The sequence below is a fragment of the Berghia stephanieae genome, chromosome 5 (genome assembly GCF_034508935.2).
Source record: "Berghia stephanieae isolate SIO BIC M18660-M18661 chromosome 5, UCSD_Bste_1.3, whole genome shotgun sequence".
NCBI lineage: Eukaryota > Metazoa > Mollusca > Gastropoda > Nudibranchia > Aeolidiidae > Berghia > Berghia stephanieae.
The window spans coordinates 51370431-51397809 of NC_088364.1; the positions used below are offsets into that span (position 1 = coordinate 51370431).

Sequence of the window (27379 nt, forward strand, 5' to 3'; positions counted from 1 at the left end):
TGCCTGAGATATATACCCTCATTTACTAAAAATCACAATGATTTTTTGACTACTGAACTTTTTAGAGATTCTGTCAAAAGAAATAGGCTTTTAAATTCAGCTAACAAATAGAAAATAATAAATCAAACACAAACCTGTCTCCCATTTGCAGCCTCTCTCTGATACCACCAGGCCTGACAATCTCAACCTCTCCATTGAGGATAACTGACCAGGAATCTAGCTCCTCCCCATCTTTCATGACAATAGTGCCTTCTTTTGGCACAATAGCAAAAACCATCACCTCGCATAGGAGACGGCGGGTATGCTCTGTCATGTTGGAGAAGGCCTATAATAAAAGATATGAAGAGAAAATAATGAATCTGTTAAAAGTTTTGTGATATCGACAAGAAAGAGAAAGAAAAAATTGAAACAAATACAACCAATGGTGAATTTCCTGCAATGATTTTAAGGTGAAGATATCACAAAAAAATACAATGTCTTCAATGAAAAAATAATAATATCACCAGGGTGGTTTATTCAGTCGTTCATTTTCAAACTAAACGAAAAAGAATAAAGGCAGAAATTATTTATAAAAAGAAATAGTACCTATATGCTTATAACCAGAGCAATTAATTTTCAGTGATACTAATACCAATCCTTTTTATAAAGGGGGCCAGTCTTAAACAATTCTATTAAATTCAATACAATTGCTCTAGGGACTTAAGTTTACAAAATAATGCCACGAAAGATGCATTTGAAACATGTTGAATATCAATTGTAATTGTGTCCAATCGTCTCAGAGTGGTGCTATGTCCAGATGGACTTAAAAAGTGAATTTTAAAACTTAGATTTAAACAAATAGTTAAAACAAATGCTTTCATTGAGGAGGGTGAGTTTTGTTTTTCAAAGTTATAAAAACTTTAAATTTCCTGTTTATGATAACTTTTGATTTTAATTTCCATTTTCCCCCATTTGGTTCATTCCAACATAATACTATGGCAATGGTGAGTCTCAAATGAGTGGAAATGAATGCCCCTTTAGTGATTACCAATGGAATGATAGTTTTTATTAAATTTACCCCAATATTAATGATGAATTATCAGATAATGACTGCACACATACACACACACACATACACACACACACACTTACACACACAGACACACACACACACACACACACACACACACACACACAAAATCAGACTAATTGAAAGACTTTTTGCAATTTAAAACGATTTTATTTTAGGTCTTACCTTTAAATGCCGTGTGAAATCTAACAATATCTGAATGTCTTCTTCCGTCCTCTCTGATGGCTCCTTTTCCAAACAATCCCTTTCAGCATCCCTAATACTGAAGGACTGGATGACACAAATTTAAAAACATATGGTATGGGTAAATAAAAATATCTAAGGACTTCTCAAAAAAAAAAAAAAAAATAAATAAATAAATAAATGAATGTATAAAAGATTTTAAATTAAGACCTTAAGCGACATCGTAAGGTTGGACAGATTATTTTTCATTTTCTAATTATATTTTGAAGAGCTGATTTTACAGAATGCTTTTACATCAAAAGACTTGGGGAAGTCTTTTGTCTCATTTCCATGTTATATAACTCCATTAGCAAGGAAATAATGCCATAATATAGAGACTAATACATAGTAGACAAAAAAAATCTACCAAAAAAAAAAAGATAAAGAAAAGGGGAGAAAAAGATAGAAAGAGCTAAAGATATTCATACAAAGTGCTAAAATTTACACTGGAATAAAACATATATCTTCTACAATAGAGCTAAGATATGTTATCATATACAATACCATAAGAAGAATTATTTTGATTTGGAGGAAAATCAAGGCACTGATTAAGTTCACATCTAATTACTATTCTTTATATTACTTTTGACAGAATGCAATTCCCAAACTCACCTCTGTCGATTCAGCATCAGCATCCTCATCATCAGAGTCTACCATACTCTCTGTAAGACCACTAAAATCTGGGTCAAGCATGCTATTGTTGTCATCCTGAGAGTTGTGCATCAAGTCAGACCCAGAGTAAGCACTGGAGGTGTCGCTTGCTCTGGAAAAACGTTTGTTTGCTGGATGGTCTACGAGCCCCACTCCAGCATGCGGTAGAAAATTGCCTCCTGTACAATCTTCCGGCAACTATGGAAAGAGTTTTTGTAGAAGTTTTTATATTTAAAAAAGGTTTTATACCCTCTTTAAGTAAGACAATTTAGTAATATAAACATTGGAATTAAAATGAAGTTTCAGACATCTAAGGCAGAATCTTAGATCAAGCTGCTTGTGGCTATTTGAATATTTGATGACCTAAAGAAAGAACAACGTATTCTAGGCATACAGGGAATTCATTATGAGGACTATATTTTACGGTAGGCCTCTAAATAGAGCCAAATTACCTCACATAAGAATGAATTAGAAATGAACAGTAACAAACAGTCAAATACACACCCACACACGCCATGCACAGTGAGAGAGGGAGGGGATGACGACACCAATTTGACGAATTGTAACTCATTTTTTAAAATGTCATTCTCTTTAGGGGAAGGGGGGAGGTATATTAAAAAGAAAAGAAAAGAAAAGAACAGTTAACACAAAAATAAAAAACAAAACAAAACAAAAACAACAAATATTGCATTAGATATTAAACTCCACTTAGCATATTCTAACAATCATTTCCACAGATTTTTTCTTTATTTAGGAGGAAACGTACTTGTTCAATAATACTATCAGAATTCATGCGTCTCATGGGCCTGGCTGGCTGATTATCATTGAGAAGCAATTCAATGTTAGATGCAGATACCACCGATCTGTGGCCCCCTTGATTTGTGTTGACAGGGGGCTGCATCGCAACTGAATCAGGGTGGTCAATCTAAAATAGACAAAAGTAAGAGGACTCAATTTTAGTGCCATTTTGGAAAAATAAGCATAGAGCTAGGTAAATCAAGCATGAAAAAAAATGTTACAAACACACATTTACATAAAAATGGACACAAATGCACACATATACAAAAACAAGCAAACACATCCATACGGTGGAATTATAGTTGCTTTTACTCTCAATGTGCTACAGGAACGTTTGAGTGAAATCATTTATGATCATACTTGATTTTGTGTTTTAAAGAGTTGCAATGCACTTTTTAAAATTTCAGTTCCAGTAAAAAGTTAGATGATGATAGGAAAGGGTGGGCGGATGTGTTTTACAGGAGCTTATCAACGATAAACACCATGCTCTTAGCCCTTTACAGGCATCATTTCTTTAACCTCTGATGATGAAACATCATATATATCAAACACATACATAGACCGAGAAAGTCTACAGTCCAAGTGTCTGGTCATCTACTTGGACATTTTGACATGATCTAGGTAGTGGCGACTACAAAACATTATCTACACTACAGTGGCATAGATGCTCTCCTGAATGAGACACAAAGATAAAGGCCCAAATAGAGAATGGGAATCGGAGTAGATATGAAGAGCAACCTGTAATGTATTAAGAAATTAATAACTCTTGTGACTGTATGAAACCTTTGGTGTTAAAAGAGCAATGTCTTCCGTTGTAAATAGAAAACGAATAAGCTGTGTTTCGTGTTCCATTGATTTAGATCTCCTTTTATCATCACCATCTTACCAAAAATACAACACAACCCATATGAGTGGCCTGTATAAAGTACCCTACACTTCCATCCGGGCACAGTACAAGATATGGATCATGAAAAATAAACTCAAATGCAAATAAAATATTAAGAAATTTAAAATAATGCATACATGCAATGAACAATTCGCAAAGAAGAAAAAAAGATCATCTCCTTTCAAAAGAGATCTATAAATTTGACTCTTTCCCTCTCATCTCAGGCTCCAGTCAGGAATGGGCTCCCAAAACCAAGTAATCTCATTCCAGGAAAAGGTTTAGAAGGACACGATCATTTATAGTTGAGATAGAAATCACTGATCATTTATAGTTGAGATAGAAACCACAGACAGCAAGATCGACCTCCCAAGCCCACCATGGGAGCAAAAGACATCCCTAATGTATTCATACATTCATGTAAAACCAAGGTACACTGATACAATGCATCACATTGGTGTTCTTCTCGTGGCTTTACATCCTTGTTCTTATTTACTTCATATAATTCAAGACACAAAAAATAGGAGGAAATGTGTTTGTGGTTTTTGTTTGTGTAAAACAATGGATGATAAAAATAATAACAACAACAACAACAACAACAACAACAACAACAACAACAATAATAATAATAATAATAATAATAATAATAATAATAATAATAATAATAATAATAATAATAACGACGACGACGACAACAAAAACTTAATCAGAGAAAACAAAAACAAATGAGACATACGCATATCTTCATCTATAAAAGCATATAGAATATAGAGTGCGACTAATTTCAAAGCAGGGAACTGGTACTACTGGTAGTAGAGAAAGAAAAACCTGTACTTTTATATGTGTGAGTGACTCACAATACTCGAGTACAGCATCTGCACATGTCCATTCAGTCAGCACAAAGTGGTTTTACCAACTTCAAAAGGACACAATCGTATGGCTACCAAATATAGCAACAAGCCTCTTCTAAATACACCGAATTTTCTCTTCAAAGCGTATGATACAAATGGAGAAAAAGATCAAAACAATTATTACAAAAGTGTCTAAATATGGTGTATTTTTGGATGACACCATAATTATGTAATGAAGACAGACGCGGATTATGAGGATTGATCGTTAAACCATAGTGAGCGTGAGTATTGATGGTGTGCGTTTAAGTAAAATACTCATCAAATGGTGTCTGCAAAATCAATCGCATTTACACACAAAACTATGTGCAACCTTAAACGTTTAAAGTATCACTTGACTGGCAGTCAAAAAAAACCCACAAAAAACAGAGCTGAGTGACGTCAATTTTATTCCTACTATAATGAAAGATTAGGGGCTGTGACTAGCATACATACTCAATAACTGCAACTGGCTTCTCAGTAAATATCAAATAAGAAAAGATAATCAGTTGCATGTTTCCAATTAGATTTATGACTGCAGAGCGAATAAAACACACAAACACACACACACACACACACAGAGAGAGAGAGAGAGAGAGAGAGAGAGAGAGAGAGAGAGAGAGAGAGAGAGAGAGAGAGAGAGAGAGAGAGGGAGGGAGAGAGATAGAGATAGAGATAGAGAGAGAGAGAGAGAGAGAGAGAGAGAGAGAGAGAGAGAGAGAGAGAGAGAGAGAGAGAGAGAGAGATCTTCTGATTGACATTTCTTGGATAAGTATTCGGCAGTGGCAGATTTAGTCGCCCCGGACCCGGGGGACCCATGTGTACACATGATCTTTTGCCTCACCTGGTTCGTATTTGACAATAATTATCAACGGCGGTATGAAAGTTCTAGACCCTACATAATATCACCTCTTTTGATGATTCTGATAGGTAAAAAAAAAAAAAAAAAAATATCACGAAATATAGCTGCGTTATTTATAGAAAAGGGTAAATATAATATGCCTTACAAACGGGGAAATTGGTTATTGACTTCCGTTAAGAATGGTGAACACAATGTGATACCATAATCAACAAGGATCAAACTGTTGAATAAGTTTCAAGCTGAATAAATTGAGTTTTATTGAAGTGGATAGATGGATGGATGGGCGAACAGACGGACGGACGACAGACAGATCGAGCACAGTGTATATAATGTATGAGTTGAAGGTCAAAAGATCAGTTAATTAATTCATTCGCCCAATAATTCAATAATTTATTAAAATTCCATATATATATCACACACACACACACACACACACACACATATATATATATATATATATATATATATATATATATATATATATATATATATATATATATATATATATATATATATATATATATATATATATTGAATCGTGTTTGATACAAATATGGTACGAAAAGTCCTCGACATGCAGTAATGGAGCGAATTATTATTATTTAAAATATTTACCACAATGTTTGAGACAGTCTACATTAATGTTTCAGGCTTAATTTGCCATCGTCAGGACTGAGTTGTTTTGTTGAGTCAACAAAACAACTCAGTCCTGACGATGGCAAATTAAGCCTGAAACATTAATGTAGACTGTCTCAAACATTGTGGTAAATATTTATATATATAATATATATATATATATATATATATATATATATATATATATATATATATGTGTGTGTGTGTGTGTGTGTGTGTGTGTGTGTGTTACTGTATAATGCAGGTATTTAAGATACTTCCGGTAATTCACTGAGAATATATTTGAAGACAATTCTATCTAAAGCAGTTTTCATTGCTAGAATTATTTTAAGGAATTTCCGAGTCAATTGATGAAATGGTTAAGTAAAATAATATGATTTCATTAACCAATAAATACGGTAACAGAATACAGACAACGATGGAAGGAATGAGGGGGGGGGGGGGGGGGGGGGGGGGGGGTGGAATGTGACTAGAAATTTGGGTTATTTTTCCTTCCCCCACACGTTCAAACCAAGGTAATATGTTATATATAAAACTTGAGCTTGTATATAACAGGTAAAGACTAAAAATAGGTACCTAAACAAGAATGTGACGTGAGAACGTGAATGCTACAAAAGCAAGGGTCGCGTGTTGGGGGCAACTGGGTATGATTTATCTTCGAGAATATCGTTTATCCAGGCTAGACTTTAAGGGGTGGAATTTTGTAAAGATGATGTAAACAAATTCTAAGAGAGATTTTGTTCTGATACATCACACGGGTGCGATCACCCTCTGTTATGCCTTAAACTACAATCTGGATAGGGGGCCATCAATACGCATGGGTGGCATAGCAGCATCTGAACATACTGTAGATTTAAATTTGCCTCATAGCAAAGGGAGTGAGAGAGAGAGAGAGAGAGAGAGAGAGAGAGAGAGAGAGAGAGAGAGAGAGAGAGAGAGAGGGGGAGAGAGAGAGGGGAAGAGAGAGAGAGAGAGAGAGAGAGAGAGAGAGAGAGAGAGGAGGTGTGTGTGTGTGTGTGTGTGTGTGTGTGTGTGTGTGTGTGTGTGTGTGTTTTGGAGGGGGTTATTAGGCTGAAAAAGAAATCCGGGAGATAAGCTACCGAAACGAAAACCAGGAAATGTAAATACTAAAATGGCAATGTGTCCTTTACCACAAGGATGCATTCAAAAGACTCGCCATTTCTCACAATAGGTTTAAGTGTGACATGTGCCCTTATTCCCAGCCCATGATGTATTCGATTCACAGGGAAGTCAGACCACTCATCTCGATTAATTTGAGTCATCCTATGATAGGGACACATGAGTCATTAACACAACCTATAAAGCATTTACAAAACTTATCTAAATGTGATCGTTTGCTACAACACTTTCATCATAGTAAAGTTTTGTTTAAATACATTCCGTCCACTTCCTTGCAAAAACGCTTGCATTTAACAGTCTTATTTGCATCTCCTTTTGCATGCACAAGTTACGGATATTGAAGATTTAAAACCCTTAAACACACGCAATGCCAAACAATGAAAGTACCAATGTTGTTTAAAACAACAATAGCAACCGCCCGAAACAATAAAGCTAAATTTTAAGTTCTCTTGCCCGAAATAACAAAGCTAAATTTTAAGTTCTCTTTTGGCAAATAGAAGGAATTAAAATTGACGTCGCTCAGTTCTTCGTTATTGTTTTTAGCCAGCCATTTTAAAGAGTAGTCCTCACTAAATTCTATCAGACTATAAACGTGTGTTGGTACGTTATATCCAGCTGACGGGTATTGTGAGTTTGTTTGTTTTTTTCTGGCTAAATGCAAAGCATCAATAGGTAACGCCTCCTCTTTTTGATTATCAAAATGCAAATGGTATATTATCTTAATTTTTCAATTTTATTTCCACCCATATCCCGTAAAAGGCTGTCAGCTAGAAATTCATAAATATACGCTTTCTGCTTTAACTTTCTAGGATATTGGTTTATGAAATACGTCACTCGAAATCATCACAGGCACTTAAAGTTGCCACAAATAGCACGATGCCGAGAGAATAAATCACGACTCTCAACACTGGGCCAAATTACTTGCCTGAGCTGCCATAACATCTTATACTGCTTATGCCAGTCAAACTACAGATTCTGTAATGGTAATATCATAGCCCTCTTCATTGTAGACCCATTCACGTGGGAATTGACAGAAATATTATTTTTGTTCTTTTTTATACTACATATTTGGCGGTAGTATTAGTAGTAGTAAGTAGTAGTAATAGTAGTAGTAGTAGTAGTAGTAGTAGTAGTAGTAGTATTAGTAGTAGTAGTAGTAGTAGTAGTAGTAGTAGTAGTAGTAGTAGTAGTAGTAGTAGTAGTAGTAGTAGTTTTTTATACAAGTAAATTAAGGCAGCTAAAACAGTTTATTTAAGAAGGGACGGTTGGGTCTTTTCCAAAAAAAAAAAAAAATAATAATTTCCTAAATTGGGCGGTTTTATCATGCTTTATCGTCAATATATGATTTTTGGTGAAAAATATACATTATGTGTGTTGACACCCGTTTTGCGACCTGATTTCGGGGTCTGGCCTAAAAATAATATAACAATCTTGTGGCAAACTTTCCACAAAAAATTAATGAACGAATAACCGCCATATGCTTCCCTCTTCTCAACATTGTAGCATTGTGTGTCACCATAGAGAGATTTTACAGATTTAGCTAAGGGAATTTTTATTAGAACATTATAGATACTTGTGATATTCGAGACAAGATTTAAACGATTCAATGGACAGAATTCTCTGAATTAAATAAGGCATGTCATTCCATTCACGTGGGGCCTCATGGTGAAACAATGAGCGCTCACCAAAAACTTTTGTAATTCGTGACCTCTAAGCGAGTAAAAATCGGGGCTCAATGACACATAATTATATCGCCGAAACACGAAACGAGGGACAATTGAATATCTGAACGAGAATGTTCGAAAGACATCAACATAGGAGGAGGGGGAGGGGAGGGGGGGGGAGGAAAGAAAGAGCGAAGGAAAGAGTGAAAGAAGAAATAACTGAAGGAAGGAAGGAAGGGGAAAGGGAAAAGGGAAACTATTCCACTAAATCAATTTTCCAATATCATTCATTTAGAAATGAAACATAGGATAACATATTCAGAAAGGTCATCAATAAACACAAGACACAAATACAGGCATAGCCTTTAGCAGACCTGCCTACTACTACGAAAAATTAGTAGAATTACGAAATTTTTGGCTCCAGTGCCAAACTTAATAAGCATCTCTAAGCCTTATTGAAAATGAAAGTTGATGACCGACTACGTAATTTTAAGGATTTTGAAGTGTTATTTAATCCATGTGAGGGCAAACTATTGATTTTTAAAGTTAACTAAAGCGACTAGAATTTTTTATCTCCCAAAAATTACGAATTTTAGATTTCCCAGAAGGCAGGTCTTCTCTAGTGTCAAGAGACAACGGCCCTTACTTATTATACTACAAGGAAAACACACATGCACATACAATGAGTGTGTGTGTGTGTGTGTGAGAGAGAGAGAGAGAGAGAGAGAGAGAGAGAGAGAGAGAGAGAGAGAAAGAAGAGAGAGAGAGAACAACTTCTCTCAAAAATGAGTTATCATATAATGAATCCCAACAAATAATCAGAGAATAGTTTACCTGTTCTCTATATAACACCATAGTTTCCACCATACTGATGTTCCAGCCCAAGCATTTTACTAATCCAAGTTGTCTGATATCCATTTTGTTATCTCCCATTACAATGCCATGTCAACTTAACGTTAATTTCTGTCTTTTGAATAGATTGAGTAGAACACTGTTTTTTGTTCAATCTCTTTTCCCAATCATTGTCGTCTTTTAAATCGCATGTCAAAAGATATTACATAACTCATCAAAACAATCAAACTAGATGATATAAACCTCTTATCCATAAGGATACATTTTCACTTACGTCACAGAAACATCATTGACAATAAATAATGTGTAATCCATCATAGAACAAACTGCTTTAAATTTCTTTTGGTTAATTTTCAATTGGTTTGCTTTAAAAAAAAATAATTCAAAGATGACGAAGAAACTGAAATAAATATGTCAACGAAAATTAATTAAAACTTAAAACTCGTCCTTTCAAATTTGAAAAATCCACGGAAGTAGCACTGTAAATGGAAAGCAAATAAGCAGGAAGTGAGAGTAGTTTATCTAATACGAACAACTGAAGGAAAGATAATCCATTATTATCAATGCGTTATCAATAAAACTTCAGCGATCGTTAAAATCACTCTTTCATTCAAAAACCTAAATATCCACACAAACACACAAAGGACGATATCAAAACGACATGCTTTAATTGACCAGCTCCGTTTTTAGTCACATTCCAACACCCACTCTGAAATGGCGTTGAAAATGATAATAATAATAATAACAGTGTTCGTTTTGCTTCACTTCAGAGATGTGTGTGAGAAGAGAAGGAGAAAAAAAAAACAACACAACATAAGTTGATGTACATTTAAAGCGAGGACAGTGAAAGCGACGGTAGTAGTATGTAGTTGTAGTAGGACAAGCGACAAAATGGAAAGGGTCAAGAGGTTACGGAAATGACATCAGGGTGAAATCAGGGACATCATAACACATCAACAGAAACGACGACATACTCCTCGACACATCTCTTAATCCTTCACGCCTCCAATATAGGAGACGAAAATAACTTCTTTTTTTTCCCCCTCCTCCCTCTACTAGCCGATTTGAGTGTTCTTCCCCATCAGCCCATCACTTCAACAAAATAACTGGAAACTATTCGAGTAGTATCTTAATCTTAAATCGATCTACGACAAACGGTTCACTCACTGCTTGACAAATAGATAGCTATACATGGCAGCAATAGTTTTAGAAATTTAAGCGCTTGCGAAATTTGTGGAAAATAAGAGGGTGCAAATCGCGGAGGACATAATAATAGGTAGAATTCGTCAGTTGCGTCAGCACTCTTGGGTTAAAGGCGCCTTTAATAGCGAGGTAGCTACTATGGTTGATGAAATAAACGACTCTTGCGAAATGTATATGTTATATAAGCGCAGATGAAAAGAAGATGTTACAATACGCATGACATATGGGAGATAAGAAGAAATATAGATCACAGTAGTGGCAGTGGTGATGTGTGGTGGTGATGGTTGTAGTAGTAGTGGTACTGATGATGATGTGGTTGTTGTGATTGTAGTAGTGGTAGTGATGATGTGGTGGTGGCGTTTGTAGTCGTATTGGTAGCGATGATGATGATGATGGTGGTGATGATGAAGTGGTGATGGTTGTAGAATTGTAATCATGTTGATGTTATGGTAGTGATTGTAATAGTAGTGGTAGTGATGATGATGTGGTGGTGGTGGTTGAAGTATGGTATTGATAATGTGGGTGATCCGAATGTAGTAGTTGTGGTAATGATGATAGTGTGGTGGTGGAGGTGGCTGAGCAGGGGGTGGGGGTATTCTTGGAACATCATCGGACTTTGACGGAAGTTCCCGTAACCCGGATTTTTTTTATTGCTCCAGACCAGATCCCCCCCCCCCCCCCCCCCCCCCCCCAGTGTAACCGGAGGTTTGGCATTTCTTCCCATGGACCCCCATCCCGAGGACTAACAGTCTTACAACCAATGATAATGTATTGTTATTCAATTCTGTGTTCACAACCGGCATGGGATTCTCACGGATAGAGAGACTCCCAAGTGGTGTCTTACACACACAAACACACAGCCACCAGCAACAACAGGGAGAACAACAAAAACAACAGCAGCGTCAATAACAATAAGCCCGCCCACCCCCCCCCCCCCCCAACCTCCAAAAAATAAAAGTAAAAACAAAAATCAAAAACAACCCCCCCCCCCCCCCACAAAAAAAACAAACAAACAAAACAAAACAAAACAAAACCCAATAAACAAACAAAAAAAAACAACAACCAAAGAGGAAAAAACAAAACAAACAAAAACCCGACAAAATCAAAAGTGAAATTTAGATAGGAGTTCCTGATGTGTGACGGCGGGGGCAAAAACTCCCCCCAAAAAACAACACCCATGGTTTGTGATGATCTAACGAATTCTTCTGAGCGAGTAACGATTAAATCAAGAGGATGAAAAGTTAGATCCCGTTATCACAAATTATGAATGAAATTAAACAATTTAAACATGAATCATTTTCATGGTATACAGTCCTAGCAGCTCAAGTGATAAGACCACTTGCCTCATATATACGAGCCTAGTTTTAATTGGGCTAGAGTTGGTTTTATTTCCCGATACTTCTCGACACTCAGTTGTATGCGATTGGGTAGCTGGTTCTCATTCCATCCAAAAGGTGGCAAACAAGTTGTTCAATACACGTAGAATATTTAAGAAATAATCTCAACCCTCCACCGCATGCCAAAATATCGACTTTAAAACGACAACAAATGAATAAATAAATAAGAAGGAAACACAACATTACAAGTGGAAGTAACAAGGCCAATGCGAAAGATAAACCATACGAGATTTCGCTTTTAATGACTGGAGAAAAAAACTTTCAAGGATAAGGGGTTAATTCAGGTATATTATCACCCCGTTCACTTTCTACCTAGCGAAGCATCACCTATCACCCCTTTCCCTTTCTTTACAAATTTTATTGATATCGTACTCCCCCTCCACCCTCAAATACATATATATTTTTAAAAACACGAATGTAACCGCGAATAATCTTATCAGTAAGGAAATGTACAGCGCTCATCCCCTGGAATGCCGCTCGGTGGTGGCATTTTATATTCCCATCTGCTTCTGGATGTAACTGAAATGCGTCGATTACAGTACATACAATATAAATATTGTATGTATGTATGTATGTGACTTGTGTGACCTCTGGCAAAATCATGACCGCTGTCTGGTTGCTGGTATTTTACTCAACTTATCGAGTCATGACCTAAAAATTACAGCCCATAATTTATAATACTTTTTTAAAAAGAAATATATATATAACTATAAGTGTAACTATATATATAATATATATATATATATATATATATATATATATATATATATATATATATATATATATTGTGTGTGTGTGTGTGTGTGTATGTGTGTGGTTCATTTGGAGTACAGAGTAAAAATGTGGTTTAAAATTAATGAAATTCTTTATATCTATTTTATTGAAACAACAATAATTTTGAAATAAATGGTTTAAAAGAAACAAAACAAAACAAAACAAAGCAAAATACAGACACGATTAGGTGCATCAAAACTCGAGAAATTAAATATTATGGATATTGGCATGACAACACTGGGGATATCCAGTAATGTCAATCCTTACGATCATATTCTTCTAACTTAGTAACGAGAAAAGCTTTATGAGAAGGCTTCGGAGTATATCTTTCTATCCGACTCTCCTTTTTGTTCAGGCCAAACCGTCAACCGGGAGGTTTTGTCGCCTACCGTGTTGTCTGTTGATGGCACAAAGCTGAGTCCTTTGGGAAAAGACTCATATAACATTCCATCGCTGTACTCAGGTGTAAAAATGTGTACCTGGTCGGAAAGGGTATTTCGTGCGCCATGACTCGTCCTGTATGTTGCATTTGGTCTGGAACCCCCTTGTAAAATGCATTTAGCACATATCGTGGGCATTGTGAAATATAAAATCTCACCCCGCCCCTCTCCAAAAACATTTTTTTTATATCAGACAACAATTTTATTTGAAGAAAAAAAAGTACACACATCTTAATAAATAACACACAAAAAGATGAAAAAAGACTATATTTATTATCATTGTCTTTATTATTATTATTATTACTACTACTATTAGTCTTATCAATTCATCATCATTATCATCATCGAAATCATCACTATCTACTTGACAACAACAACAACAACAACAACAACAAATGATGTCCGCAATACACATAATAGTGTTTTCTTAAATGCTGGTCATGTGATGCCAATTAAAAAAAAAAAAACATAGATACAGCTTAGCCGTATACCCCTCTTCCAGAAACTTCATACATTGTGAAAATTCCAGCATCATTAATCACCCACTGCTGACACGTGTGTCTAAAGGCGAAGTAAGTCGTTTTCCGGTCTTCTTTCTTGCATACAAATCTAAATTGCACTCTGAACTTCACTCTTCGTTTTCATTTTCTCATTTTACTTAGTATCCAACACTATCGCACATTAACCCCCCCCCCCCCCCCTTCCCCCTCCATTAAAAAAAAAATTATTTCCCCCATCTGTTCGTCAACTAAGACTTAGTGCAGCAGTACTATTGATATCACACACGGACAAGGTGTAGATGTGAGAAGCGACTAACTCACTATGAGAAACGTTTTCTTAAAAAGCATCATTCATGAGTAACAATAGCTCCGAGGTAACTAATAAAAATCAAATAGTTATAATCAAGTAAATGTTAGAATATATTTTTAACAAATATTTACAACATACTCTTAAATACGCGTAATGACGAGAAAACAAGTTTAAAAAAGAAATTTTAAAAAGAAGTGTAAGGGAAAAGGCAATAACTCCAACCTATAATATCACCCATAGCATCAGAATACGTATCATTAAAGCTTTTATTTAGGTCAATAGATCACCTGGGGAAGTACTCACCAAACAGGAAAGAAAAGTTTTTGGGTTGTTTTTTTTTTACTTCTTTTTAATGAATAAACAACTCCATTTTTACTGCTATAAAGCGTCGAAAAAAATATATATAGATGTCGATTGGAGGGGGGGGGGGGGGGGGGGGGGGGGGGAGGGGTTACCCTCAAACTATGAGACGAAAAGTGACAGTTGAAAATAAAACGGACAACTGAACATTAACAATAAATTACATAGCCCCTAACGTTCTGTTCAATATATTATATAAAGAGCTTGTGTGAATAAAAATAAAAAGCAAGAAACAAAACCAAAACATTCACACACACACACACACACACACACACACACACACACACACACACACACACACACACACCAAAGAAATAAAAAGAAAAGAGAGACAGCAGAGGAAATATAATGGAATATATATTTTTTTTCGACTAAGAAAGAAACGATATTGAGAAAACATTGACGCAATTTTGGTAAATATGAAGCTATTTTTTCCCCAGATAAAAACACACCCAATTGCCTCACTATAATCATGCCCTTATGCCTCACGCTAGAACTACATTAAACAAACGATAATATTATATTAAAAGGAAAGAATGTTGCTGAGATGTCACGAAGGTTCAAGTGTTGTTGTACACAGCACGTGTCGACCGATCCTAGTTAATACTACATTTTACTCACAATTTGCTTAAAATAGTAACACTTAACATTGGCGTTTTCTTCTCTTTTTCTTCCTTTTTTCCCCATAATATTCCTAAAAGCTTACTCAAGTGTCTTCCTTAAAACCAAGTTATTAAACATAATATGCACACGCACAAACACACAACGACATGAGGTTACGATGAGCTCACTTCCACGTCGACACGATTAGGTACTCCCAAACTCACGACTGACTCCATATAAATAGCACTATAACTACACACAAATATCTACCTTACACTATTCTTTGTTTGATAAGAAAAATACCATTTAAAGCCAAAATAAAGCAAAAGTTACACTTTTTATTTTAAAAAAACAAAACAAAACAAAACAAAACAAAAAACAAAAAAAGAAAGAAAGAAATTCTGCCAAGACAAGGGGACCGACCAAAAGACAAATTTTACTTACCACAATCATTTCTGATGCTTCCAGGGCCAGGCATTCACTAGTCCTTGTGACACAACCAGAAGGCCGACGTCCAAAGCTGAAACGACCAAAAATATGGGGTTAACTTTGGTTGACTACGGCTCAAAACTAGCATTCATCTTTTGGGCACGTTCTTACCAACCCAATATGTTATGAAGGTTCCGGTATATCTTTCTCAACTGTTAACTATTTGAGTGCTTGTAACAATACGTTGATAATTCGTCGGTGGAAAGGGTAGGGGGTCATTTAAAGGGGTTTGAACCTCAAGATCGATTTCACCGGCACTCGTTTCATCAGGAGAGACTGTGAATGAGTTGTCAATTCGAAAGATGTATGATTCTTGTTGTCAAATCTGAAGTCTTCAATGCAAATCAATGATAGTGCAAGAATACCAATGCCACGAACCAATATTTAACTAAGTTTCGTCTTGGCAATCCCCACAAACGAGATAGTGTGTTAAAAATATATGAACATTAAGATGGCCCACCACCACGGATTTACTCAACGCGCTTCATAATGTGTCAAATATCTGCCGCCGCCCCCCCCCCCCCCCCCCCCCCCCCAAAAAAAAAAAAAAAAAAAAAAAACAAAAAACAAAAAACAAAAACAAACAAACAAATTTTTAAAAAATCAAACAAACAAACAAAAAAACAGGTCGTGTAGAACCATATTTCCTTTCACATAATACCAGTCGCTTGTTAGAAGTCTTTCGTACCAACAATCTTACACCATACGTCGCTGTCTATAGCTAAGTACTCGTGTACATCTGTTGAATGGGGCAATGTGTATAAAGAGCTTTACCCAAGGACAAAACGTCGGGTCCAGCATTTTCCACTGTCCACACTTAACATTAGTTGACTTTTTGAGACACTACGACAAACAATTTCGCTGAGCCAACGAGCCACATATCCGTGGAAAGAAAAATATCCGTGCGCCCATAAAAGTATAAGAAAGGCTGGAGCTATCGACCTTGTTTGAATAGTCTTGTCCTTCACCCAAACTCCTATCCAGATCGACTAAAAGAGGAACGAAGCCCCTCACAACCTTCAGAATTTCAAATCTATTACTATGTAATTATCATACCATAACGATTAGGGAGCATTCTATACGAAGATATCCAAGCAGATAAGCAGACCTACCATATATATATATATATATATATATATATATATATATATATATATATATATATATATATATATATATATATATATACATATATGGAGATGGGTGTATTCTTTTATTTTTGGAGGGGGGAGAGATCCAAATTCGAAGAACCAACTGTTAATGAACCAAAATACACGATTTACATCGGTTTGTTTTAAGCGAAGTGTACCTTTAAAATGATTTAAAATTGTTGTAGCGTAAGTCAAATTAATTTCTGAGTAAAATAAAAACTTTCCGCTGATTCTAATCGAAAAATAACTTTTTAAATCCAATTTCGACTCCCCCCCCCCCCCCTCCCCTCTCCCTAATCTGTACAACCGAGTAAATATCTATTAAAAACAGGCTAAGTGTAATATCTTGATGATATCAGGAAATAAAAGACCTTTCCAATTAATTGGGACTTCTTGATATTAAAGAATTATGTATGGCCAACAGAAGTAAAATTATGTATTGCCTCAATAACAATTGTCATTGAGAGCAGTTGGGATCTTACTTTAATCTCTCTCTCTCTCTCTCTCTCTCTCTCTCTCTCTCTCTCTCTCTCTCTCTCTCTCTCTCTCTCTCTCTCTCTCTCTCTCTCATACTCACACACACACACACAAACGCACATACGCAAATACAACATACATGGAACTGTGCTATGAATGTTACAGGCTATAAATCTATCCGCGATAAACCAGGTACAAATGTCAAGCGGACCTTTAAGTACAGGTTATACGTAAGCATACAACACAACCTAAAGTGGATTTTAAACATTGGGTTAAACATTTTATTACTTCGATACCTGCCTTACTCATCAAACGCATTGTACAGTTAAATACACAATTTTAATATATTCCGATAGAATAATAATGGCACTTCTGTGGAGAGGAGAGCCGGGCGTTTGTGAGTGCGTGTGTGTTGCTTGTGATTTTGTGAGCATTAGATCTGAACGATGCTAGAGTGAATGTATCTTTTTGAGTGAAGGGGGGAAGGGGAGACGGTAAAAGATCAAAGAGTAAAGGAAGGAGGGAGTTAAGAAGAATAAATGGAAAAATAGATAAACAGAAAGATAGAGGAGAGGGATCTACATCATCGACAACATTCCAAGAACAATCAATTATGATTATTATATTGGCCCACCCTACCTGCAACCGCTGAATACATTGTAATCATTATTTCCACTACGAACAGCATTGACATAGTTTTCAGGAGAAATCCCGTTTTTCTCGTCCCAAGTTAGTTCATAAGTGGGGAAAGGTGGAAGATTTGAATTGTTGTCATCAAAGTAACCACTGGGTATTATATCATATTCCCCACCGCCAGAAGAACAATTATTTGAAGAGTGGTGATCTAATGATAAACCTCCGTTTATGCGGCCAGTTGGAGTCAAGCTGTGTTCCACACCATATCCATTGCGGACAGAATTATCGTTTTTTTCAAGTAATATTTTCACATTACGGTTGTCTGTGATTTGAATCTGATCACGGCAAGGTTGACGACACTCCCACTCGACCATCGTCCAGTACTTGGACACTCGTTTAGCCGCTGATTTGGATTGTAAAGTAATACACCTGTTGTTATTATTGCTCTCGTCGTTATTCAAGTTATGGTTGATATTCTTGTTGTCCTCGCAGCCACTCATCAGCTTACATGACATGGAACGGGTCACAACATCGTTATTGTTGACATTATTACCCCAAGATGATAATGGATATGATGAAGATGACAATGAGGGCATATTATAGCGATCCGTACACTCCGAGACACTCCCATCATGGGTATTTCTCATGGCAACTGGACTAGAGGAGGGCAAGGATGGTATCCAATTGTGATTAACACTGCATGCATAGTCCACGTGTACAGCATTGCTGCCACGAAGTGTATAAGTTGAGTTTATCATAATCAATAAGTCTTCTTATAAAGTAAAAAAAAATAATAACATTATCCAAACAGAACTCCAGATAAAACACTTATCATTGGTAGTGAGCGGTACGATCCAAAACCATAGTTTAATATCGAAGGAAACATACAAAAAAAAAAGAAGCACTGAAAGCACCAACAAACTTTACTACGCATTGGAATTCACTCGAGAGTAAGCTGCCGATTAGATGGCAACAAAACACCTGGCCGGCCTATTATATAGGTACGAGAACGGAATCAGGCACGAGGCAGTGGCGACCCCGTTTGTCGTGACATGTTAGCCGCGGAAACACATTCACATCCCAAGCTAATGCCAGGTCGTGATGAGCAATGAGAAAGTAAGAGGGCCATCGCTCTGTCTGTCTATTAATCAGGGCTACAGGCACTTTTTTCATCACATTATTAGGCTATGCCTTAACGAAGGTAAATACAGTCAAATTGTATTATAAGAAAAAAGACTGACACAAGGTGTTCATAATTCTTTCTTTTTCTATAATAATAAGAACAGTAATAATAAATGAATCATTAAACCGATATATATATAAATATATATATATATATATATATATATATATATATATATATATATATATATATATATATATATATATATATATATATATATATATATATATATATATATATATATTATTAATATTATTTTTGTTTTATTTTTTTTAATTATTTAATTTAATTTAATTTTTTTTTAATCACCAAATAGACCTCTGTTGGTGGCGAATAGCAGGCGGCTTAAGATTGGATTATATGCTATCTTATAAGAATCTGCTTAACATGCAGTCGTGAAATGAGATTTCTTCTCTACTGTTGACAGAATAAATACATTGTATTATCTGTACATGAAATCTAACAAGACTGACAAAGTCCATAGAATGATGCATTTCGAAAAAAAATAAGCAACAAAATATTCGTAATAACAAAATGAGGCAAAAGAATATAATGAAAAGCGAAAAAAAAAAAACAAAACAAAACAACAAACAAACAAAAAACAAACAAAAAAAAAGAAAAAGAAAGTACAAATAAAACACACACACACACAATACGCTACCTGACAAAGAGTTGATAAGTGAAGATTGGCATATTTTAAACATTTAGAAAAAGAACACGAACAAGGAGCAAAGAGGATACTTAGGTTTTAAACTTTTTGCCCCATGTGATCCCTCTAATAATAATAATAATAATAATAATAATAATAATAATAATAATAATAATAATAATAATAATAATAATAATAATAATAATAATAATAACGATGTTGATGATGACGATGATCGTTGTGGTAGTTGTGGTGTTGGTGGTGGCGGCGGCAACGCTGGAAGTTGTTAAAAAAAATAATAATGAAACTTTCGCACATTATATCGAGCAATTAAACGCTGAAAGCTAGTGGTGATTATTCCACTATCAGGCTACCTACGTCCAATCGGTCCGAATGAAAATTCTTGATACCTCATTAACTCTCTTTCGCATTAGTCGGATTCCCTCAACAATACATATAATAGCCTTACATGCAATTGAAAGAGGATATATTATTTCGTTATTGTAGAGAAACTGAATTACCTATCTCTCTTTTAAACCACTTTATGGTGACATTAATCAACGCCATTGTCAGTGAAAAGAGGGAAGGTAACTCCAAATATCTGGTTTAAACAAATTTCCTTATAACCATGACAAATCGTCTTGAAATCTGTCAAAGTGTAAAGGCGCTATTCTTCTTTATGAAAAACCGCACTCGAATAAGACTTCGTTAATAAACACGGATAACAATGTCAAAGTAAATCCTTGTATATGCACGATGACATATTATGACCAAAAAGATACAAACGGGGCATAAAGACGACATTATGTGTGGATGAAAAAGTCTTGGCATTCAGGGATTCAGGCACAATGTGAGGAGTGCCACACAGTATAAGCACAGAAAAAGATAGCATCTCCTGACATGACAACGATACTCTCAACATTTCTCTACTCTCTTCTTCTGGCGCCCGGAATATGATAACGAATGAAGATAGTAGATTTTTGCGAAATGTTATTTTATTGTATACGGGACAAAAGCGGCTTTTAAATTTACAAAAACCGGTACATATATGACACGGAAGGCAAACGTATGAAAATGGACTAATTAAACATGACGAAAACCTTTTAATTTTTTAATTAAAATAATATAGTAGTGAGACAAATCTTATGACTGTATTAACACAATATTACATCAAACAGTTGAACTGCCCAAAAAAAAAATTGATTAGAGAGAGAGAACTGACCAGACTATGGTCATACTATTTCTTTTTTATGCAGCAGTTTGGAGTAGTGCAAATGCACAATATCAAGTGTTAACATGATGATCAAATTAGCAAAACATAAGCTTTCAAGGTCTCAAAATAATATTAACTTTCACACGTGAGACACGTCTTCAGATCTCAAATGCATATTATTTCAGTTTCCTGTATCATTAATTTAACCCGGTTTCTGAAGCTTTCAACAGCAGTAAAATGTGTCCTTTAAACAGGACGCTAGTCTACCGCAAATCACTGTCCAGCACAAATTTCTACCAATCTCCTCTAAATGGAAAGAAGGATCAGGGGGGGAAATCGACTCAAACCTACACCCTGTTATGAGAAGAGTGCCCTACAAGTTGAACAATCAAGACATTTTAGATCCCCAAAATACCTTTTCTTATTCTCCCTCTAAAACACTACGATTTCAACATAATCATACATCTTCATCAGCTTTGCTTAGCACGGAGTCGACAAAGCGGGCCCGGCCTATGGCACCCAAATATCTGTCATTTTCCTCTGATAGTCCCAGTGCTAATTTGATATGGTCCAATTCTTTCCCCTCTTTTATTTCCCCCTGGATCCTCGTTAATTGCAGACTCCAAGATAATCTAATGAGCGTTGTTGTAATCAGTGTGGTTAGTACCACACAATGCCGTACGACTAACAACATAATGATTTGCCAAGTCACGCCTATTTTGTAACACCCCACAGCCATCCTCCAACCCCAGCAATCAGAAGGTCCAAGGCTTGAAACTCTCTCTCTCTCTCTCTCTCTCTCTCTCACACACACACACACACACACACACACACTCTCTCTTTAACACACACGCAAACACAGATACTCTCTCTCTCTCTCTCTCTCACTCTCTCTCTCGATACAAGTACACTTCATTCAAGACCGATAAGATGGCTAGATGGTCGAAGGCTCGATTCCAGGAAATTTTTGGGATGGGGTGATCGCTCGCTCTCTCTCTCTCTCTCTCTCTCTCTCTCTCTCTCTCTCTCTCTCTCTCTCTCTCTCTCTCTCTCTCTCTCTCTCTCTCTCTCTCTCTCTCTCTCTTTGTGTTTTTAAAAAATATATTTGATATTCATTTACAGTTAAATTTTCTATCTGTTTTGGTAGCACACACAACTTTTCAGATTCTTTCAATTAACCACATCTCGACAAGCTCTCCGATCTTCTTGAAAATCATAGGACTTTGAAAACTGTCAACGTGAATTGTTTGTAACTAGAAAGTAATTGTTAACTGGTCAGTATAATATATTTCCATTTGACGGCTTATCAACATAGTGCCTCTAAAGTGGAGACCCATGCCAAAGAAGCTGTCAGGGGAATGACGTTCTAATCGATTTCCAAACACCACCACGATAACATTGAAATATCAATACACTGTGAAATACAATGATACACATTTAAATTTCGTTGGCAGTCAGGACTTTGTGATTATATATCGATACTTACTGTGACTATAATCTGTTTAAAACCGTATAATTGCTGAAGAAAATTAGATATATTATCCCATCGTTTGAAATATTGCCGCTTCTGATACTTTTAGAACTGTAATTCATTATAAAGATGTATATCGCTCTCACCAAGATGTCGATTCATTTTTTTTTATGAAAAATACTGTCCGAGAAAAAAAACAGTAAAGCTACAAAACTGCTAGCACAACTAAAAACTCAGAAACACTAACAATTATAACAAGAACAATGTTTACCATACGAGTATCCAAACAAACACCATTGGCGTGGCACGCGTAGGACTAATTTATCTGTAATATATCTACCAACTACTTATAGAGAAAAATAATTACAAGGGTCGACACTAGCTGCCATACCAAGGCTTGGCACTCTTACAATTAGTTTACTATTTCCCTGATTACATTACTCCTCCATTTCCAAAGTGGTCGAAGTGGTATACCGAGGCATGGCACGATCAAGAGTAGCTAAACGCGAGTGGGATGACCACTCAGTGCCCACACAACCCACCATCTTTGCCGAGTCAACTTGAACGGAAAAAAAAAGAAGAAGAAGAAGAAAAAAAAAAAAAAAAAAAAGAACACAAAATTAACTATCTATTATTATTGGTCATCAAAGAGATCTGACACAAGTAGGCCTACGCTCACTTATGTTCTCGAGGAGCACGTAGCCTCGTCTTTAGGCAATTAAAAGAATAACAATCATAAATACTTTTTATAAACCTAGAAGCTCCAACTTACATAATTTCGTACCGTTTATTTTAATTATGTCACACACATGTCGAAACAAATGTTGACAACCAGGGTCGCCAAAACAACGAGAAACAAGATGAAAATATGAAGTCATTAATGTGTTCGAAAGTTTCTTGGAATATCTGTGCTAATAGACATTTACTTTCATTTAATTTGGGAGTCAAAAATCGCTCAATACTTTAATGACACGATTCTTATGGCTAAAATCTTGTTGTGTACAGTTGTGTTCTCTGACAAAATTACGTTTGTATAGTATTTTGAAGATGAATTTGAATTTGGGAATTGTTTAAAGTGTTTTCATGAGTTAAACTGCGTTTGTGACATTCTAAGGCCAAGCCAGTGCCCACAATCGTCAATTTACCCTTAGATTCAACAGAATGGTAACAGGATAGAAATCATGCCAGATTTTTTAAAAGCAACAAATTTTGACAATTATACTTGAACATACTCGTATGCATACAAAAGTAAAGCAAAAACAAACAAAAGAAAAAAGAAAAAAATGATGATGATGATGATGATGATGATGATGACGATGACGATTATAAACTATAATAATAATTCCAATTATCTCGAAACAACAAAATAAAATAAACTGCAATCTGTAGACTCGAATGACAAATATTTTACCATAACTTTGTGAAAATCCACTCCATCTTGTAACCTGTATTAAAATATCCTAACAATTCCTCTTTCAGTAAAATAACCAAATGACGTTTGTTTTTTCCAAACCATGAAAAGCAAAATGCTGTGTAGATGGAACACATGAACAAAATCTAGTTCACACATAATAAAATCATTACGATAAAACGTAAACAATAATAGATTTCGTTGAAGACTGGCCTTCAATAAGAATTCTTTAAAAAGTAGCACGTTATCTTTTTCAAATAGATGTCCAGTTAACAAAAGGCATCACATTCAAATGAAAAAAAAACAAAACAAAAACAAAACAAACAAACAAACAAACGTATCAATGGTCCCCAAACATATCTTAATTAATCTTAAAACCAGTGTTGTGAAGACAAACTTGAGTTGGGGAGAGAGAGAGAGAGAGAGAGAGAGAGAGAGAGAGAGAGAGAGAGAGAGAGAGAGAGAGAGAGAGAGAGAAGGGATACAAAGCCCCCCCCCCCAAAGGGGGGGGGAGAGAGAGAGAGAGAGAGAGAGACAGAAAAAAAACCCCGACAAAAACTAAAAAACAAATAATGGTGAATAGTATACAAGCGGAAATAACATATCTTTTTAATTTGCTGAAAATGAACGCAGGAGCGTCTCATTCAGTCGCTTTCTGAACATGTTTTCGTGTTGTCTTTTAATGATATGAAATCGTGTCACTTCAGTGGGGGAAAATAAAATCATGTTGCTCTTCGCTTGTTGTTTTCCAGTTCACACACGCTCACCCAAATCTACACATACCCCCACCCCCCAAACACACACACCTAAAATTATGCGCTCCTACCAGCGCCTTGGCTTGTGCCACGACATCCTAATTGACATAATATACTTTATATACTTCTTATTGTAAGCGACTGTTACTGATGTTTGAATACAATGAGGCGACAAGCCGAAATTGTGGGCCCTCCAGATTCTTGTCACTTTCCAAAATCTTGGACACAACGAATTAAACACGAATGTGTTACATTCAATCCTACACATCCCTGTGTCAGAACATTGCGATTAGTGCTAACAAACCTGAATGCCACCCCGTCCAGCTGGTGGTTATTGTACCAACATAAAAATATTACACAATAAATAATTAATAGCATTTCTATAGCGCAAAACCATGACGATGTCGCTCTCTTTGCGTTTCAAAAATAACATTAAATCATGCATTTTTGGAATAATAATTTAATAACACACGCACTATCAATTGAGACACACAAATAAAACCAAAAGGCTCTATGTAAGACAATTCTCATAAAATAAATGTTTCAATCTAGATTTTAAAATGGTGATGTTTGGTGCATCTCTTAGAGTTTTGGGTAAAGAATTCCAAAATGTAAGGCCTGAACTGAATTATAAAATAAATGATCTGTCTCCATACGTTTTATTAAAACATAGTTTAGTGGTATCCATTTGTTAACGGAGTGACCTGGACGGTTTGTAGGTATTTAAACAATCAGCCCATTGTCCAACTGTTCATTCACCGAGGCAAACATTATTTTGGGCGGTTTGAGGTCTAACCAAACGAGAGGGAATTTATTAATTTTTCATGTAATCGAAAGATCGGGCTAAATGATTGTAATAAAAAACAAACTCGATGATCTCCTTGCTGAAGGGGGTCGTTCTATTTTCCTACAAAGCAAAATGTTTTAATTTTACAAGAAGGGTCCGATGCCAAGATCCTTCATACAACCTCACGTGATGTTAATCCTGTTTTTTCATTGCTTTATCTAAAATAATGAAAAGGATATTTCCCCTACGATAGAAAACAGAGTAGCACGTGTTATTAACAACGATTCTGTATTGAGTCCTTTTAAATGGGATAGTATAAGTATAACACCCTTTGAATACATTTAAGGCTACATTTAATGGGTCATCTCGTTTCAAAGTCTTGTCTGCGTTCGTGCAGTATGGGACAGAGATATTAAAACGACCACATACACACACACACACACACACACACACACACACACACACACACACGCACGCACACACATACACAAAAGAGAGAAGAAAAGAAAAGACAAAACAAAACCAAAAAATCCGGGCGTCTCCACCGATCCAAAAACGAGTAAACACTTCACACTGACTGATCACGACAACAAACTAATCATAATTTGAGAAATACTTAAAATACTTAAGATGAAAGAAAGAATATTTATAATTATAGTCAAACCCTTTTCACAAGCAACTTTCCCAAGGAGCGTGCAGTGAACGGATGCTTTTAATATTCATAGCGCAATACCTTAAAAAAAAACAAAAACAAAAAAAACAATGGATTTTATTGTAACATGAAAATCAAGAAGAAAATTACGCAATGCAAAATGTATACAATTGGCAATGAATCCATCGTAACATGCAATTTTTACCCGCATATCATTGCTCAGGAGTGTTGAACAAAAACGAATATGACAGCCTTTTAAAAAAAAAAATACGTTCCCCAGAGTTCAGTTCTTTAATCAATACTCTTTTCCTAAAATAGGCGACAGGTACGTACGTATCCTACGGCAAGACTGCGAATCCCATAATTATAGCCCATGCTTCCCATTGTTTTCGAACACTGTCTTGTAACACTCAAGAACGTCATAGCCAGACTTTGTCATCGCATCAGATGACAAAATTCCTAACAGATTTTCATTACAACTCGGAAATAGTAATAACAATAATAACAAAATAATAATAATAATAATAATAATAATAATAATAATAATAATAATAATAATAATAATAATAATAATAATAATAATAATAATAATAATAATAATAATAATAATAATAATAACAGCAATAATAATAATAATAATAATAATAATAATAATAATAATAATAATAATAATAATAATAATAATAATAATAATAATAATAATAATAATAAAAAGCAGATAAATAAATACGTAAATAAATAAACAAATAAATAAATAAATAAAACGCGGACAGCCGTGTGCGCTATTGGGCAGAAGGCAACGGTCCGTCCAAGTCAGAGGATGTGTCATCCTTTTTGAGGGAATGTAAATCACCATTAAAATTGCATTCCATCCGTCCTGCTGTTTTACCGACCATCAGCAATTTAATCATTTAAATATGATACCAGTAAGTAAAACGGAAAACCGTTAAGGTTGAAATTTTTGAGGTCATGAAAGAAAATGGTGTGTCTTGCTAGTATGTAGTAGGCTACACTATTATGCTCCTCAACTTCGCATGTTAGGTCAGTGTTTGTAAACAGGACCTTGAAATTGCGATATACAAAACGAATGAAAGCTATGACCTTCCGTGCCGAGCTGAAATCAGATAATGGTATGTAGTTGATATAATATATTATAATACACACAAGTTTTCAATAGCAAACGAATCTTTGTGTTTCCGGACATTCCCATAACAAGTTTAGTTGCAAAAATAAGAAATCAACCGCCCAATTCAT

The 27379-nt window shown here is 35.5% G+C and overlaps 1 protein-coding gene across 4 annotated transcripts in view; it reads right to left on the reverse strand.

The window, feature by feature from the left end:
* Positions 1 to 27379, reverse strand: part of LOC144973137 (rap guanine nucleotide exchange factor 6-like) — a 91265-nt gene that overhangs the window by 39716 nt on the left and 24170 nt on the right. For all 4 annotated transcript variants that reach the window (XM_078915233.1, XM_078915231.1, XM_078915232.1 and 1 more), the window contains exons 5-9: positions 15696 to 15771; positions 2709 to 2867; positions 1904 to 2140; positions 1235 to 1339; positions 135 to 325 (exon numbers count right to left, since the gene is read on the reverse strand). In XM_078915233.1, coding sequence (XP_078771359.1) covers positions 135 to 325; positions 1235 to 1339; positions 1904 to 2140; positions 2709 to 2867; positions 15696 to 15771 — 768 coding nt within the window. The remainder of the gene's footprint in view (positions 1 to 134; positions 326 to 1234; positions 1340 to 1903; positions 2141 to 2708; positions 2868 to 15695; positions 15772 to 27379) is intronic.